The 17653-nt window shown below is 53.0% G+C and overlaps 1 protein-coding gene across 2 annotated transcripts in view; it reads right to left on the bottom strand.

Annotated features, from left to right (window-relative positions):
* CASTOR2 (cytosolic arginine sensor for mTORC1 subunit 2) overlaps positions 1-14829 on the bottom strand; it is a 49615-nt gene extending 34786 nt beyond the window's left edge. For both annotated transcript variants that reach the window (XR_008530497.1, XM_054589699.1), the window contains exon 1: positions 14452-14829. Coding sequence is in view for 1 of the 2 variants with exons in the window: in XM_054589699.1 (XP_054445674.1) it covers positions 14452-14564 (113 nt within the window). In the remaining variant the exon portion in view is untranslated. The remainder of the gene's footprint in view (positions 1-14451) is intronic.
* Between the last annotated feature and the right edge of the window lie 2824 nt (positions 14830-17653).

Raw genomic sequence — 17653 nt, 5'->3', positions numbered from 1 at the left:
CTGGAAGTAGATCAAGGTGCCAGCAGAGTTTCTAGAGAGGGCTCTCTTTCTGGCTTGCAGATGGCCACCTTCTTGCTGTGCCCTTCCTTCAGTGCACAGGAGTGGACAGACGTGCTCTCTGCTGTCTCTTCTCAGAAGGAAGCTAATCCTATGGTGTCAGGACCCCATCCTTATGACCTCATTTAACTTTGATCACCTCCCTAAAGGTCTGATCTCCAAGTGCAGCCCCACTGGGGGTCAGGGCTTTTCAGCACATGAGTTCTGGGAGATGCAGAGACATTCAGTCCATAGCATCCTTAAAGACAACATAGACACTTGTGAAGCAACTGGAAAAAAAAGACTGGAGGTGATGGATAAAGGGCTGAAATGAATACAAGCTCATGAAAAGCTATATGGGGCTATTCCCAAGCTGAAGAAAAGTTAAGTATTAACAGCCCCACAGATGGGGGAGATGGAGGGCTCAAAAAGGTTCCCAGAATTGGACCCCTCCATGGGGCCTCAATTTTGGGTCCACAGGACAGAGAGGACAGAAAGAGAGAAGGCAGGGCCTTTCAGGGAAGGGCCCAACACAGAGTGTGCAGTGGGGAGAACACAAGGGTGGGCAGGAGAGAAGGAGCTGAGTCCACGCCACGCCCCCTTCCCCAGCGCAGCCGCCACAGATCTGTTTTGAGCCTCCCTGACACAACTATGAGTAATCGCCACCTGCACGGCCTGGTGTTGGGCCTGGGAACTGCCTTAGCTGACCAGCTGCGTGGCTCCCCAGGGCCTGTCTGCACAGGACTGCCGTGACTGCTGTGTGCCACGGCAAGTCCTTTCTTTCTGGGACTCAGTTCCAAATCCATGAACTAAAAGAGCTAAACTGAAGATGTCAGGCTTGGTCCAGCCCAGAGGGGCCAAGAATTGGGTGTTACCCCAACAGTGCCATCCCACACCTCAGGGCTGGGACTGGACAGGGCTGTAACAACCACTTTGTCCCCAGCCATCAGCCCTGCACGTCCCTGCCCTGCTGCAGAGAACTCATCAGTCCACTCTCCCCAGCACGCCCCAGGTTGCCCCAGGCCAGGGCAGGCTCAGTCCACACAGAGCCCTGTTTACTACCCAGACTGGGGTCAGGAAACCCTGCTCCTTCCAAAGTGCTCAGGCACCTGGCCTGCAGGTCAAGCGATGGCTTCAACACACCTGCAAACACCAAGTCCGAGCTGTCATGTTGCCCTGTGTCCCCGGCTAACAGTGGAATCAACTGCCTGCAGTCAGGACTGGAGCCTAAAATCTACAAAGACACCCCCAGGCTGGTTCAGCCTCTCACAACTCAATCTTCTCACCAATTGTTTTGTCTTACGTGGTTTACACCTGCCGTCACCTCTCTGAGCTGCGCAGAGCAGCCTGGTGGTGGCCCAGTGGCTGATCGGCCCTGCCCCACATGTGAGGGGGCCAGGCCCCAAGGGCCTTCCATGGGCTGTGGGCCAAATGTTTCACTTTTATTAAAATCTTCACATGGCTAACATCCCGGGGGCCATGTCCAATTTCCCAAAGTTACTGAGTCAGAGAAAATAAAGGAGACAGTGGCGTTGGAAAAAAAGGAAACAAGTAATCAGAACATGATGTAATACCGCACTTCTGACCAGCTGGCCACGTCAGCATTATCACCCCACTTTGCAGATAAAGAAACTGAAACTCAGAGAGGTCAACGCCCCGCCAAAGGCTGTGAGCTGCTAAGTGGACAGAATGTGTGTGTGTGACTGGTAAGGGGATGAAAACCTCTGGGCCCCAGAGGCACCAGCGTCCTCTCTGCCCTCACAGGAGCTGGGTGGCGTCAGAGGTAATCATCGCCTTCGGCAGCAGTGGGGAGCCTCTTCAAGAGCCCTCTGAGGGCGGAAGGGGACAGAAGCTGCCTACTCTCCACGGTGAGGTGGGAAGGTGTTTTTATGGGGCCTGGCACACTACCTGTGGACAGCTGTCAGCTCCATGTTCCAGTGGCCTGCAGGCCCCGGGAGGGCAATGCCCAGGCCCGGCCGATCCCAGAGCCTGGAGCCTCCCAATCAGGTAAGCACAGCAGGAGGGTGGACCAGCTTCAAGGGCTGAGCACACTGGGGATGGGTAAGTGTGGGCCCGGCTACCTGGGCCAGGAGGCCTGGCAGACTGCGGCCTGCCCCTGCACGTGCGGGGCTGGCCATGCAGACGAGCAAACACCCAGGTGAGAGAGAGCAAATAAAGGCAGGGCCTTAGTGATGGTGGGCTGACTACAGGCCGGGTACTCTGGAGGAGAAAGACCGTTAAGACCCTTGCAGCCCACTGAGGACCTGCGAGCTGGATGGAGAGATAAGATGAAGTGACAGTCATAAACAAGAAGACAACCAAATGCCTTAGGGCCGGCACACATATGCACAAACACCGCCCTCCCCCGCCAAGACAGAAGGTGACATAAAGGGGGTCTTTTACCTACTAGGCTGTCTGATGAGCGGCTGGGTGGTGAGGTAGCAGGAAGCAGGCCCCGAAGGAAGTGTAACCTGTCACCCCTCTCTGGAGGCACCAGGTGAGGACTTGACTGACACACATGCTTCTAGGCATTCACTACAAACATATCTCCACACACACAAAATGATGTCTGTGCACCAGGTTATGTGTTACAGCATTAACTGTAAACAACAACGAAAAAGGTTGGGAACGTGTGTCCACCAGTGGGAGGCAGGTTAAAGATGGGATGGCCTCCCGCTCCGTGGAAAACTGTGCAGCAGTTTGAGTAAGAGTAAGTCAGCTGAAAAGGCCGTGGTGCAGAACAGGAACAGTGAGCGTGGTTTAACAGCAATTTACATTAAAAAACAAAGAGGAAAAATAATACATATGCACGTTTGCATACACACAAAAAGGAAATATCACCCAGGCTTCCCATGAATCTCCCGGCTTGTGGGGGCAGGAACTGCGTGGCTGAAGAACAGAAGTGGGAGGGAGCTTTTACAGGGCAACTTTCTATATCTTTGGAATTCTAATGAATTTTGAATTTATTAGCTATTCAAATTTACAGTGAGAAAACAAAACAAAACAAAGAGGCAGGGTGGCCTTCCTGCAGGAGCCAGGACTGGTGGACGGCAAAGGCAGGGGAGCAGGGGAAGAGCGGGGTGCGCTGAGGCGGCGCAGGAAGCAGGGTGTGGTGGTTCGGGGCATGGCGTGGGGAGCCAGACAGTCCTGGAGTCAGGCCCCAGCCCTGCTGTTTACCTGTGCCTGGAGGCCTGGCAGTCACCAATCCTCTCCTTCTTGCGCAGGGCCTGGGCGGGGTGGGGTGGAGGGGCGGGGGGACATCCCAGCCATAGCCTGCTGCCAGGAGGAGGGAGGAGCCTCAAAGGATGATGGGGTTCCCTGCCTCTTCCACGCATCTGCAACCCTCTATTCGGAGGGCAGGGTCAGCGGTGGGGGGCTCTGACCCTGACCACCTAATAGGCCCGGTGAACTGTCATCCCAAAGCTGACCCTAGCGCTCTGCCTTCTCTCCACGCAGGGCTCCCAGTAGAAGCTGCTGGACCTCCCTGCCGGCCCCCGCCCCTGTAAGCCTGGGCCCTGCAGGGGTAGGTAAACCCTGGATAGGGGTGGTCTCCCAAGATCTCCAGACTCGTCGTGAAGACAAACGGCTGGCTCAGGCCTTCCTGGGGCCTGACCCACACTTAGCCTCTGCTTAGAGACCAGAGTACCAGTCCCAGTTGAGAAGGCCCCAAATCACTTCTCCCAGAGCCCCAGACCTCCCAGGGGCACCTGAAGGTTGTAGAGTCTGGCAGACGCTCAGGGAAGCCTTGCTGGTGAAGGCCGATGTCTGCTGAGTGCCTCCTGGATGCGGGGCCCTGGGTACGTGCAAGCACATGCGATTCCCACAATACCCCAGGGGCCAGCGGCATCACCCCCATTTTCCAGATAAGAAAATTGAGACTCACTGAAGTGAAATAACTCTCCAAAGGTGGTGTTACGGACTGAATATCTGTGCCCCCCAACCTCATATGTTGGGTGCACTTGTGAACTAGTGGAGAAGGAAGCCTTGAGGGCCAGGGGCTCATGCCAGGTGTAAGGGAAACAGCGGACAGAAAGAACCTTCCCTACTGTGCAGCCTCCAACTTCCCCAGCCACCACGGGTGGGCCTGACTCACCCTCTGGGGAAGGACAAGCCTCTGGAGGGCAGGAGGCTCTGTTTCCCTCACCTGAACTGCTCCCTTGGGCCCCTCCTCAACCTGTACCTGGGAGAAGAATCGAGATGTGGAGAAAACCTCCTCTCACTGGACAGATCCTGTGCTGGGTGGGGGTGGGGTATGCAAGAGCCCTCCTTCTACGCAAGAATTCAGGGGTCCTGGCTTTTGAGAACCAGCACTCCTTGGGGCATGAACACAGGGCAATTTTCCAATGGTGTGATTTTCCACGGGACATTTCAGCAGCACAACTGGTGCACAAAGTGAGGCCCACGGCACAGGTGACGCTGCGGAAACCCCATTGTCGCCTCCATCTCCCAGCCCCACAGCCCCTACGTGCTCGGACTCTAGACCAGGTACAGACCTAAGCATTTTGTCACTTTATCCACATGATTTCATTTAATCCTTGGGACAGCCCTACGGAGTGGGTGCTACCACCTTCTCTGTTTTTCAGTGGAAAATGACAACTAAAGGCAGTTCCAGTTCAACTGCACAATCTGGACCGAAGCACTGGGGGAGAGAAATGGCTAGAGGGAAGCTGGGGGCGGGGGGGGGGAATCTTCGAAGAGTATTTGGAGAAGAGCAGATTTTTAAAAAAAAGTGGTCTCGGTGTCTTCAAGCCCGGCACTCCCCATGCCTGGGCTACCCACTGGGGCCCGCAGAGCCTGGCTTGAGGAGCCACTGGGCCCCCTCCTCATTTACAGGTGTCCTTCCCAATGCCTCTCCCGCCCCCTCATTCCCAACTGTGACACTGGCTGGACGACCCGCCCGGAAGGACTGCTCAGCTCAGAGGGTCCAGCTGGGTGGGTGCACGAGTCCTCCCAGGAGGCTCCCCATGGGGTCCTCCCCACACCAGGGCACCTTCCTGGGGCCAAGCCCTGCACAGCTGAGACAGGTCACCTGGAAGCCCAGGGGCAAAATGGGGATGTAGGAGGATCCCTCCAGGGAAGGGAAGAAATGCATCAGAGACAGGTCCCAGCCCTGGAGGTTGTAAGGTGGGGCAGGGAAGGGCATGAGCTGGGGCAGGGAAAATCTCCTGTCCCCGAGAGCCCTGCCCCTAAACTTTCCCCACCCCTTTCGATGTTCTGGATCCTATTGCAGGCTCCCAATTCCCATTCTGAAAAGAATGGGGCGGAATGGGGTTTCTTCCGACTTCTATGGCTCACCCTGCATCACCCCACACAGCTGGGACGAGAACTCTGCACCTGCCTCTGATGCCACATTTAAACTGCTCCACAGCAAGCACAGTATGGATACTGTTTCGATGTCCTGAGGACCATGGAGAAGAGCCATTCCCTGCAGGCCTCCTGGGAGGGATGAACACATAAGAAGAGTCCCTGATGCTCAAGCCCACTGAGGTGGCAGCCACAGCCCCCACACTTGTCAGGCTTGGCCTTTGGAGACGCCCATTCTCATCGGGCCAAACCTTCCAGGCTGCGCAAACACCACTGCCTCGCACATCACTGACAGGCCTTGCGGACCGGACAGCAGGGCTCAGGATGCGAAGTGGCTAGTCCAGCCTGCACAGCTCACAACGGCACAGCCAGGTCACCAGACTCATACGGCAGGGACATTGGGGGCAAACTACAGGGTGTCCTGGTCAGAGAGGAGGGAAAGGGGCAGTGCAGGGCAAGGGGTAGCTAGAATGAAGTATGAAAGAAGAGAAGGCAGGGAGGGACCCGAGGAGGCAGAGTCCACAGGGCAGGGCCTCAGGGGCTAACCTCAGGGTCTGGACTGCATCCCAGAGCAGTTCACACTTGGGTAGGAGGGGACTGGATTTATGTGCAAATCAAAGCTGCCCTCCTGCTGAGAAAGAGGCCTGGGAAGCAAAGATCCTCCTCCTGGGGGGCCACTGGGTGGAGGTCGGGTGAGGGGCCTGAATGAAGGGAGACAAGGGAAAGTGGTCCAGGTGCCGAGAAGGAGGGATGAGAGAAAGGGCCTGGAGATAGGCCGCGTGGCGGGGGGGAGACAGATGGATGTGACGCAGAGGAGGGCGGGAGCAGGTCTGGTGGGAGCATCATTTGGGACACGCCAAGTCTGGGGTGTAGAAGCACCAGTCAGGCAGAGCTTCCCAGTGTGGGGCGCAGAGAATGGCCCCGAAGGCCTTGCTGTGAGCAGACGGCTCACGCCATTGAAAGGCCAACTGGAGGACCCCGGCACTCTTGGTTCCGAGCACCTGATCTTGCAGCAGCAGGCTGCCTGCAGACCCCGCCTCCACTGCCTACATCAGTCCCCACAGTTCCCCCAGATCTGAAAAATCTCCCCCCATCACATGAAAACCTGAATTAGTCATTCCATTCTGCAACTATCAGACTGCCCTTTCCGATGGCTCTGAAGCAGAACAAACGGGCAGCGCCATGGGGGCAGAAGCCGCCACCTCCCCCGAGCGGACACTTGCCATCCAGTCAACTGAACAACCCGGCCAGGGCTAACCTGTAAACTTGTAAGAAGGTGAACTGTACGATAGGTGACTTGTCTCCATAAAGCTGCTCCTAAAAACAACAACAACAACAACTCTACTCTTCACGTAGTGTTTTTTGTGATCTTGGGCAAGGTATGGAACTATTTAGTGCCTCAGTTTCCTCATCTGTGAAACGGGGCTATCGCGGCACTTGTGTGATAGGGTAGTTGTGAGGATTCAATGAGGGAATACATAACATGCGCAGGGCCACTGTCTTGCTGGCCTTAACCTATCACCACCCTGCCGTAGCTCACTGGCCTCCACTTGCCACACTGTCTTTTGGTTCCCCACACTTGTTAGGCTCCTACCTCTTTAAAAAAAAATTTTTTTTTTGGTAAAACATACATAATAAAAAATTTGCCATCTTAACTATTTCTAAGTGTATACAGTTGACTAGTACACACAGCACACTGTTGTGCAACCCATGTCCAGAACTCCTGTCATTTGGCAGCACAGAAACTCGATAACCGTTAAACAACTCCTCACGGCTCCTCTCCCCGCCCCCATCACCCACCTTTCGACTTTCTAAGATTTTAATGATTCTAGGTGCCTTGTGTAAGTGGAATCAGACAGTATTTGTCCCTTTATGAGTGGCTAATTTCACTTAGCATGATGTTCTCAAGGTTAACCCATACGGTAGCACGTGTCAAAGTTACCCTCCTCTTCAAGGCAGAGGAACGCGCCATTGCACGTGTACACCACATTTTGCTTACCCATTCATCTGCTGATGGACACTTATTTCTACCTTTTGGCTGCTGTGAGTGCTGCTGCTACGAATATGCATGGACAGGTGAGACCTAAGCTCTCAGGCACCTATCTCAGAGGGCAGAGTATGTCCAATAGATTATATTTAAGGCAAGGACAAATGTAAGGCATCTAGAGGTGAGTTTCCCTTGAGAAGTTTTAATTTAACACACGCACACCAAACTGGGTAGTTAAGGGTTTGGGTGAACCGTCAGCTTCTGGAGAACTCAGCAGGCCTGCCTGTCTGTGCCAAGGTACAGCACAGGGTCTGGTGGGACTAGGCTGGCTTATTCAGGGCTCTTTCCTCATCCAAGAGGTCTGTTATAAGAAAAAACCTTGCCAGCTGTGTAGAGGCTCAGAAGAGGCCAATTCAGTCCTTCACAATGGCCTCCTGTGATCTACAGGAGATAAGTCAGTGCCATGGAGCACTGGTCCTGAGGCCTGGACATGTACCTGGGGCAAAGACAGAGGGGACCAGCCCTCCAAGCTCCACCCAAGGCATGGGCGATCCCAGGAAGCCAATCATCCAGCCCCAGGGTGGCTTCTTGGAGGAGCTGATGCTTGTACCAACTCCAAGAAGGGTCTGTGTTAGGTTTAAGGACTTGTGAGAGCTGTCTGTCTGGAACAAAGCTATGGCGATCCCACATTCTGGTTTGCCCTGTTGTCCAGGGCAATTGTTTTTAGTGCTCCCTGTTGTTCTCAAAAGTGTCCCCACTAGGATGATAAACAGTCACTGGTTTAGCTATCTACTGCATAGCAAATGACCCGAAAGTTTTCTTGGCTTGAGACAACATACATATCTCTCTCACAGTTCCTATGGGTTAAGAACTGGGTTGGACATGGCTCAACTGGTTGAGGACCTGTTATGAGGTCGCAGTCAAGTTGTTGACAGGGGCTGCGGCCACTGGAAGGCTCGCCTGAGGGGGAGGATCTGTTGTCATGGTGGCTCCGTCATGGGCTGGCTGTTGGAGGGAGGCCTCAGTTCCTTTCCATTGAGGGCCTCTCCGTAGGGTGGCCTCCTCACAACATGGCAGCTGGCTTCCCCCAGAGCAAAGGATGAGTGAGAGAGAGAGAGAGAGAGAGAGACACACACACTGAGAGAAAGAGAGAGAGACACACACACACACACACACACACACACACACACACACACACACACACACACAGTAGCAGCTATCCTTTAAAGCCCTTGCTTCGCGGCCTTGCTTTTTTCTCCTTCTACCAGTTAGAAGAAAGTCAATAACCCAGACTTCACTTAAAGGCAGGGGAGTTCCAGCTTCTGAAGGGAACAGTGTCAAAGAATTTGGGATATTTAAAAACTAACGAGTTACTCTAAAAATAGGGCACGTGTGGTGTAGGGACAAGACAAAGCCAGAGAGGACACAAGAAGTTAGATCAAGGAATATTCACAATGTCAGGTAAGGCAAGTAAAGCAGGAGCCGGGCACAGTCTGAGAAGGGTTTTGAGCGAGGTGAGCTATGGTCAGGGATTCAGGGTGAACCCCGACATCCTCCAGGTTGAGCCCCATGGCCTCTGCTCAGCTCCTGGAGCTGACTCCTCCATCTGAGCCTTTGGGCCTCCAGCTTTGGCAGAGGACACCCCTTTTTCTCCCCCATGGGACAGAAGCTCCTTTTGTGTTTCCCTGTGGGCTCTGCACACAGCAGTGCATGATGCGGGATTTCTGCATGAAGAAAACATACCATTTGCACAAACCCCACGCAGTGGTCACAGTGGGCCAGTCTGTACTCTGCATACTCCTTTCTCTTTCCAGCCTCCAGGCCTTTGTTTATGCTGCCTAGAGGGCTTTGGCAGTGCTAAGTATTTGTACTGCCCTGGAGACAGACAGATGGGGACCCACAAGATTGGTATTTCTGTAGACATGTGCTTACTGCACACTCACCTTGGGGACTTTCAGCTTCCTGCACCGGAATACATTTCAGGATAATGATTTTGCCCCCACCCTTCACTTCCTTGCTGTGGGGAGCAGTGCTATGGCCTCTTGGTGACACCTCTGTTGAGTGGTCCCAGGGGAAGGTGTGCCCAAACTTGCATGCTTTTAGGCCTGGCCTAGCAGTCATCAAGATAGGTTCTACAACCAGACTTCCTGGATTTGAATTCCAGCTCTGCCACTTGTGTGTGTCCTGGGGCACTCAAGTTCCTCGGTGTCCTCATCTGTAAAAGGAGGACAATCTGGCCAACATGGAGTTGTCATCAATGCTTTCACTGTATACTTAATAAGTGTTCCCAGTTTTGCCTTACAGGGCTGCAGAGCACAAATCCAAGTCCCAGAAGGGTGGCATTAGCCTCCACCTCCCGGTGGCCACAAGCCCCTGCTGCAGTGGTGAACTCTGACTGGTCCGTGATGGTCTCACTCCATCTATGTGCCCGTGATTGGTGCAGGCATGCTCATGTGACCCAGTCTGATTAATGACATGAGGAAGTGTGTGCGGGAGCGGGGCATGTTCCTGGAAAGGATTTCTCAGAGATACCTTGAGACAACAACCCTATCCCTCCACTAGGCTTCCTCCTGCCCGTAAGGCCCAGAGTTACCCTTGCTGTTCCACAGGGAACGACACCAGTAAGCCGAGGATGGCCAAATACAAAGACAGGAAGACTGGGGTCCTTGATGACATCATCAAGCCTTTAAATTACCAACCCTAGAGCAGCCCGATTTATAACCAATCATGCAAAGTTCAAACTTCTTACTGTGTAGGCCAGCTAAGTAACGGCTTTTCATTATTTGTAGCCCAAGGTGTCCTGCTGATATTCCACAGTGGGTCACATTTCATCTTCTTGAGATTAAGCCCATCATATCAGTGCATCTGAGCTCAGCTGTGCACTCAGAGAGGACTTCCTGGAGGTGGTGGGGCTAAAATGGTATCTAAAAGAATGAGTAGGTGGACAAAGAGCGTAGGGCAAAGAGCAACATTTGAGGCAGACAGAACAAAGGCATGAGGCTAGAGACACCACAGCGTGCGTGTGTGTGTGTGTGCGTGTGTGTGTATGTGTGTGTGTGTGACTGTGGGAGTCTGGGTCTACGGTTGTGAGCCAATATAGGTGAGGCTATGGAGAAGGGTGGGTTGGGCTACAGTGGGTCTTCAGCCAGGTTACAGAACCTCAGTTGATCACAAGGGTCAGGGGGAAGCTCTGTGGACAGCCTTGGTTTTGCTCACTGAGGGTCTTGCCTTCCAGCTTTGTGCCTAGAATAAGTGCACTGAGATGGCCTCTACCCCCTATTCTGACCGTACCCAAATGCTGCCCTGAGTTGGGGCAAAGAGCCAGGCTGGGGCCCTGGGCCTTGCTTCTCCAGGTATGATCTGCCTGCCATGCTTCTTCCAGCCCCCAAGGGCACTCATAAGAGACTCCAGCTGAAATCTGGGTCACTCTGTGCCCGAGTGGAACATCCATCAAATAGGCAGTTACTAAGTGCCTACAAAGCACTGTGCTAAGAACAGTAGAGAGAGGACCTGGTTCAAATCCCAATTTTGTTTCTTCCCAGTGGTGTGACCTTGAGCAAGGCACTTTACTTCTCCAAACCCAGAGTCTTTACCTGTTAATGACAGATGGTGAAATCAATGACGGTACTGTTATCTCTGGTACTTGGGGGCGGGGGGTGGGGTGGGGTGTGCAGAGGAGAGTGGATAAAAAGATGCACAAAATGCTTCTGGAGCATAAAGTTTATAATCTAGGTGGGAGAATAAGACAAGCAAACAACATGCTGTTACAGACAAAAGTTGAGAAGTGATGAAAGATTAAACAGAGGGAGCATCTGAGCTGGGCCATCAGAAAGTAGAAAGTCTAGATGGGGGGTGATGAGGGACAAACATTCCTGTTGGAAGACAAAGGCCACAAAGGCGGGGCAGAAGGGATAATAGAAAGCCTGCGGGTGCCACTCTGTGCTCTTAAAGCCTTTAGAACAGTACGTTGCAAATAGAAGGGCTGGTCATAACTGTTGCATATGGGCATCATTTGCAACCTGTAATAGCAAACCCCTGAGCTTATACCAGAAAGAGGCAGATTCAAGTCCTGGCTCTACTGCTTACTGTGTGACCTTGAACAAGTCACTTAACCTTTGAGTCTCAGAGTCCTTTGCAAAACAGGTGCAAAACCTAATTCAAAGGATTGTACCAGGGTATATGCAGAATCAGGGACCAGGATCCCTTTTCTCACCTAGCTAATTCCTATTTTAAAGCCCTAAGATCCAGTGCCACCTCCTGCAGGAAGTCTACATGCTTCCCTCAGGCAGTCCCCCACACTCCCTCCACCCCAGTTGACACCCCCCCCCCCAGCCCTTCCTGACTCCACCTACTGTATTGTGAGTACTTCTGTCCTTTTCCCCTACCAGGCTCTGGGTTTCCAAGAGGAAGGGGCATCTTTTGGACCCAGCTGCACCTCCACAGAGTGAGTATCTACCAATGCCATATTCCTCCCCAAGCCTCCACCAGGTAGGCACCAGAGGGACAAAGTGAGTAAGTCTGCTGGGGTGGAGGGAAGGGGGTTTCAGGAAAGTTTCATAGTGATACTACCAGATCTTGAGGGCTGGATAGGAATTTACTGGGGAAGGGGGTTCCAGGCTGAGATGGAAGCACCAAAACACAGAGATGTGAAGCGAAGGATAAAATTGTGAGTCACCAGAGTGTTTGCCAGAGAGTGGCTAAAGAGAAGGATTCTGGATCCAGATCTGGAAAGGCCTTAAACACCATGCAAGGAGTCTTCCCTACAGAGAGGGACTGAAAACTTGTAAACAGGCTGCAGAGAGACCCTAGGGGGAGGATGCTGTACTAGTTTGCTCAGAATTTAGGTTGGGGGCGGGGTGAGGAAAATGACTGGGCTGTGGGCCACCACTAGGGGGTAGGTACTGATGGAAAAATCAAAGAGAACCAAAAGTCTACCTGGGTGACCAATCATTCAGAATAGCTTAAACAATATATCCACACTCCACTACACTTTATACTTGATAGAAAGCCCATTTCCACAACGACCCCATGCTACACACAGCAGCTCCCTGAAAACTTGCTGTCCAAGTGGTGCTGTCTTTATCACAGACAAACAAAGTGAGAGCCAGGGAAGGAATGGGACCTTGCCACTGTCAAGCAGGCATCGAGGGGGCTAGTCAGAACCTGAAGCCACTGTCCTGGCCAGGAGTGCCAGGAGGCAGCTTTCAGCCATTTGACAAATGAACTCAGCATCTTTTTGAGCCAGACCCTAGAGACTTGGAGATGACCTTTGACCTCTGAGTCATCTTGAGACTGCACTGGTCACCTGGGCCTCAGACCAGCTGCCCGCTGCAGGAGAGGGAGAAGCAGGACCCAGTGAAGGGTAGGTTTTCCATGGTTAGACAGGTGGGCAGGCGCTCATGCACAGGACATGCCTGTCTCTGAGTCTTCCAAACTGGACCCTGGGGTGGGGCTGGAAGAGGGTCAGACCCTCCACAAATGGAAAGGGGCAGAGGGATTGGCCCTTTTTGGGCCTTTCTAAGAAGCCCTCCAATGCCCCCTCCTCCAAGCACCCAGGCCAGAACAGCCGCAGCCTGAGTCATCATCCCAGTTTGAATGGTAGCCGAGAAATCAGCCAGGGGGCTGCCTGGGGCTGAGGGCCAAGGGTTGGAAAAACAAGGCTGCTTTCTCTTACTCCAGCCTTGGAACTCAAGATACGGTAGGGGGTGGGGGACAGAGGGCAGGTAGGTGCAGGATGGTGGGTGTCAACAGCGGGGGGGGGGGGGGGGGGGGGCGGGTAGGTGGAGGGAAGGGGAGATTCAGAATCTGAGCTGTGGGCTTTTGCTTTTAAATAACCTGTTTAATAATTACCTTTGCAATCAAAGGAGTCAGGACCCAGCAAAGACAAGGATTTCAACCCTTCAGACCCCATCGGGCAGCCTGAGAAGAAAGTAAACAAGATGCCACTGGCAGATCTCGTTCCATCTTGCAAACAATGGCGGGACTGAGCTCTCCGCTCAGACACAAACATCAAAGTGAGATTTCCAGGCAAGAACTTTACCAGCCAGATAAGAGGCTCGCATTGAATTATTTCCCTGCATCCTGGAGCTCCCCTGAGCTCAGCGCCCAAGGGGGCTACTTAGGGGTCGTCATTTTAACATTAACCTTGACCTGTAATTTATTCATTCATTTGCAGCGAGGGAGAACCAACTCCACCTCAGCCTCTGAAAACCCAACCAGCAACAACTTCATCCCTTTGAACAGTCACAATGGTGGGCAAACAAGGGATTTAAGTTACAGAGGCTAGCTCAGCTGGTACTCACACTCCACTGGGCTCCGGCTCCTTAAAAAACAAAACAAAACACCCTAATCCAAGCACCCACCAGGGCTCACAAAGTCAGACCTGACCTGGCACTAGGAAAATCCAACTTGTTTTTCTTCAACCTCCCAAGGCCTTCAACTATTTTTCCTCCTGCAGCATCCAAGCCCAGCCTCAAGGCAGAGCCATAAACACGCCTGCTCCTCCCCCTTCCACGGTTCGGCAAAACACCCCCCTCCCACCTTCCCGGACCCCGAGGATTAAGAACCACCGCGACCGTCACCCGCGGCCCCTCTCCTGCCCTCCCCCAGCCCCCCACAACGTCAGCAACCGCCGCAGCACCTTGAGATAAACACCCACTAATGATTTCATGCTACCCGCCGCACTCAGCAGAATCCCTCCCCCCTGCCACCCTCCCGGCCCTGGACGGGGGCCGGCCCAACCGAGGGATTGGGGGATGGGGAGGGTGGTAGTTTGTTTTTTCCACTGCCGCGTCCCCACACCTGTTTTTCATTCATTCATTCGTTCGTTCATTCATTCACGGATTCGTCATTGCAGCCTCCCTGGCCCTCCGGATCTCGGGGAGGGGCGGACAAGGAGGGGGCTGAGATGGGGGAAGACAGAGGCGGGGGTGCATTTTAGGGGGTCAGGGTGAAAGGACCCCGTTTGAAGCAGATTGGGTGCCTTTGTCAAAAGCAAGGCGAGCTGGGGGGCGGGGGCGCTCCCCGGGGCTGGAAGTTGTTTTCCGAGCGGCGGCGGCGAGGAGAGCCGCCCGGGTGCGCCTCTTTGTCTCTCCCCGGCCGGCGCCGCGTCCCCGCGCGCTCACCTGGTCTTGGAAGACAGGAAGGCAAGTTTGATCAGGCCGTAGGTGAAGAGCGGGATACTCTCCTTGGCGACGCTGGCAACTTGCAGCCGGTGCTCTAGGATGTGGAGTTCCATCGTCCGCCCGCGCTCCGCGGCTGCTCATCCGCGGGGGGCGAGCCGCGGCCCCCGCCCCCTGCGCGCCCTGCCGGCACCGAGCGCCGCGGGCAGCCGGCCCGGGGACCGGGACCTCGGCGGCGGGCGGGCCCGGGCGGACAAAGGAGAGGCCCGCCAAGCCGCGAGGGGCCACGGGCGGCGAGCTGCTGGCGGCGGACGAGGGCGGCAGCGCTGGCGGAGCGGCGGCGCACGGCGCCCGGCGCGGAGAGCAGCTGGTGTTCGCTGTAACAAACAACTTGCCACTCAAACGCCGGCCCGCTGGGCATGCGCGGCGGCGGCGGGGCGTGCCGGGACTTGTAGTCGCGCTCTGCCCGGCTCTGCCCGCTGCTGATGTCAGGGGATGGGCGGCCGAGCGAGGGGTCAGCCTGGTGCTCGGGAAATGCACGAGTGCGGGCCCCCGCGGGACCATCGGGTAGGCGGAGGGGAGAAATGGGGGCTTTCGAGCCAGCCTGAGCCTAGGTGCAAGCTCTGTCATTCAGCGCTCAGAACTGGTCGCATTGGGGTCAAAGCTAGTATCCAACGCAGCTCCAGCGCTGGAGGAGGCCCGAGTCTGGGAGGGGAGAGATGTGGAGAAACCGTTAATTACAGTGCAGAGAAGCAAAACAAGAGGGGTGCTGGGGACAGAGATGGGGCCGAGAAGTTTAAGGGTTTTTCTTGGAAGAGGGGACTTGCAGGCTGGGTTCTGAAGGATGAATGGGAGCTCGCCGAGGAGGGGGGCGGGGGCGCGCGGGGATCCAGGCCAGGGGCCTTCCAGGCAGTAGGAACAGCGTGTCCAAAGGCACAGAAGCGTGAAAGCCTCCACCGTGTTGTGTTTGGCTTTGCTGGAGCGGAAAATGTGAGGGAGGAAAGTCAGAGATAAGGCAGGCGCAGTCACCAGGAATCTGGTCGAGAGGGGTTCTGTGTGCAGAGCTAATGAGGGGGCCATTTATCCCGCAGGAGAGGGGGTGATGGTGACTTTGAAGGCAGAGTTGGGGGAAAGTGTGAAATACATTCGCAAGGCTTCCCACCTCAGGGCCTGTGCGTCAGTGACCGTATCCCTCAGTGGTTCCCCTTAATGGCTGACCGGTTTTGAAATTTTCTGCATTAAAGTTACTAGTGCTTTGCCATTTGGTAGAATAATTTGGAGATGGGATGGGCAGGCTGGGAACTCTCTTTTTGAGGACGTTCTGGCTGTGCTCCTTCACACTCTTTCTCACCCCTTCTCTATTAGGTAGGAACGTATTAGGTTCCCTCATTTCCACAAAAGGGTGTGAAGCCTGCATGCTGATCTTCGAACACGCCAATCCCCTTACTGTTTTGTCATTAGAGAATGTATTACCCTCTAATAAAGAATATTCTTACTTTTCTTTGGTTTTCTGTCTCCCTCTTCTAGAATCTCAACTCCATTGAGGCAGTGATTTTTTCTGTTCCCTGCTGTATTCCTGGTTCCTGCAATGTGACTGGCATGTGTGAGACATGCATTTAATATTTATGGGATGCATAAATGCATATACCTATTCCTTTAGAATCTAGAGATCTAGAAGGCCCCAAAAGTAATGCACTCAGGGCCAGGCAAGTAACGTAAATGTGTGAAGCAGCTGAGTATCAGACAGTTGGAAATGGTACAGGAGAAGGGAGGCCTGCCTGAAGGCATAAAACTCAATTTTTAAATAGACAGTCTGCAGGTGAAACCAAACAAAGCTGTCTCTGGATGGCCACGCCGGTATTTTTCAGTCTGTAGGCCATGACCTATGAGCGCATGGTGAAATTAATAGCAAGGCAGAACTAGCATTAAAAAAACAATTGGTAAGGAATGGCATAGAGCTTTGCACATAGTCAGGGTAAGTTGCTATTATCTTTCCTGTGTTTCGGGAGACTTTCATTTTCCCTGTGTGTGTACCTGTGTGCATGTGTGCACCGGATCTTGATTTGGTGCCTGCATGCAGGGGTGTCCAAACTTTTGCCATCTCTGGGCTACACTGGAAGAAGAATTGTCTTGGGCCACACATTAAATACACAAACACCAACTAAAAAAAACAAACAAAAAATCTCATAATGTTTTCAGTAAATTTACGATTTTGTGTTGGGCTGCATTCATAGCCATCTTGGGCCACTTGTGGCCCATGGACCATGGGTTGGACACCCCTGAAGGTGTTCCTTACCGTGGGTCTTGGTCAAAAACCATTTGAAAATACTGTGGGCTTTCCATTTGATTTGTACAATGGCTTTTGTATTTGGAGTTGCATTTGGTGCTTAAGATTTCCGTAAAACTGACTACTGAAATTAATATTGGGATGTTAAAGAAACTGGCCTTATATTGCCAAATCCAGTGGACAGTTTCAGGTTGGGACTAGGATGAGACATTAGTTCTCAAGGTCATGAAAGCTCTGGCTAGGCACTTTCCCAGTGGAGTTCACTGCCTTCTTGATTCCTTAGCACTGTGCTCTCCTGGTCCTTCTCTGATTCTTCCGGGTTTCTGTCTGCCCAACTATAAAATGAGTGGAGGATCACCTAGTGTTCCTTTCTTTTTAAGAAAATTTTAAACAACTTTATTGATGTATAATGTATATACTATACAATTTTTTAATTTATGTATGTATTTATTTTATATATTTTACTGATTATGCTATTACAGTTCAAATTTTTCCCCCACTGCTCCCCTCTACCCAGTACCCCCTTCCCTCTAGCAATACCCCCCTTAGTTCATGTCCATGAGTCATGCATATAAGTTCTTTGGCTTCTCCAATTCCTATACTATTCCTAGCATCCCTCTGTCTATTTTATACCTACCATTATGCTTCTTAATCCCTGCGCCTTTTCCTCCTTTCTCCCTCTTCCCCCTCCTAGCTGATAACCCTCCAAATGATCTCCATATCTATGATTCTGTTCCTCCTCTGCTTGTTTGCTTAGTTTGTTTTTTAGATTCAGTTGCTGATAGTTGTGAGTTTGTTGTCATTTTAATGTTCATGGTTTTGATCTTCTTCCTTTTCTTAATAAATCCCTTTAACATTTCATATAACAATGGCTTGGTGATGATGAACTCCTTTAGTTTTACCTTGTCTGGGAAGCAC

The sequence above is a fragment of the Pteronotus mesoamericanus genome, unplaced genomic scaffold (genome assembly GCF_021234165.1).
Source record: "Pteronotus mesoamericanus isolate MK-2021 breed Mesoamerican mustached bat unplaced genomic scaffold, CSHL_Meso_final scaffold_167, whole genome shotgun sequence".
NCBI classification, from domain to species: Eukaryota; Metazoa; Chordata; class Mammalia; order Chiroptera; family Mormoopidae; genus Pteronotus; species Pteronotus mesoamericanus.
Note: the sequence above shows the minus strand (reverse complement) of the source record. Positions and strands in the feature narration are given on the sequence as shown.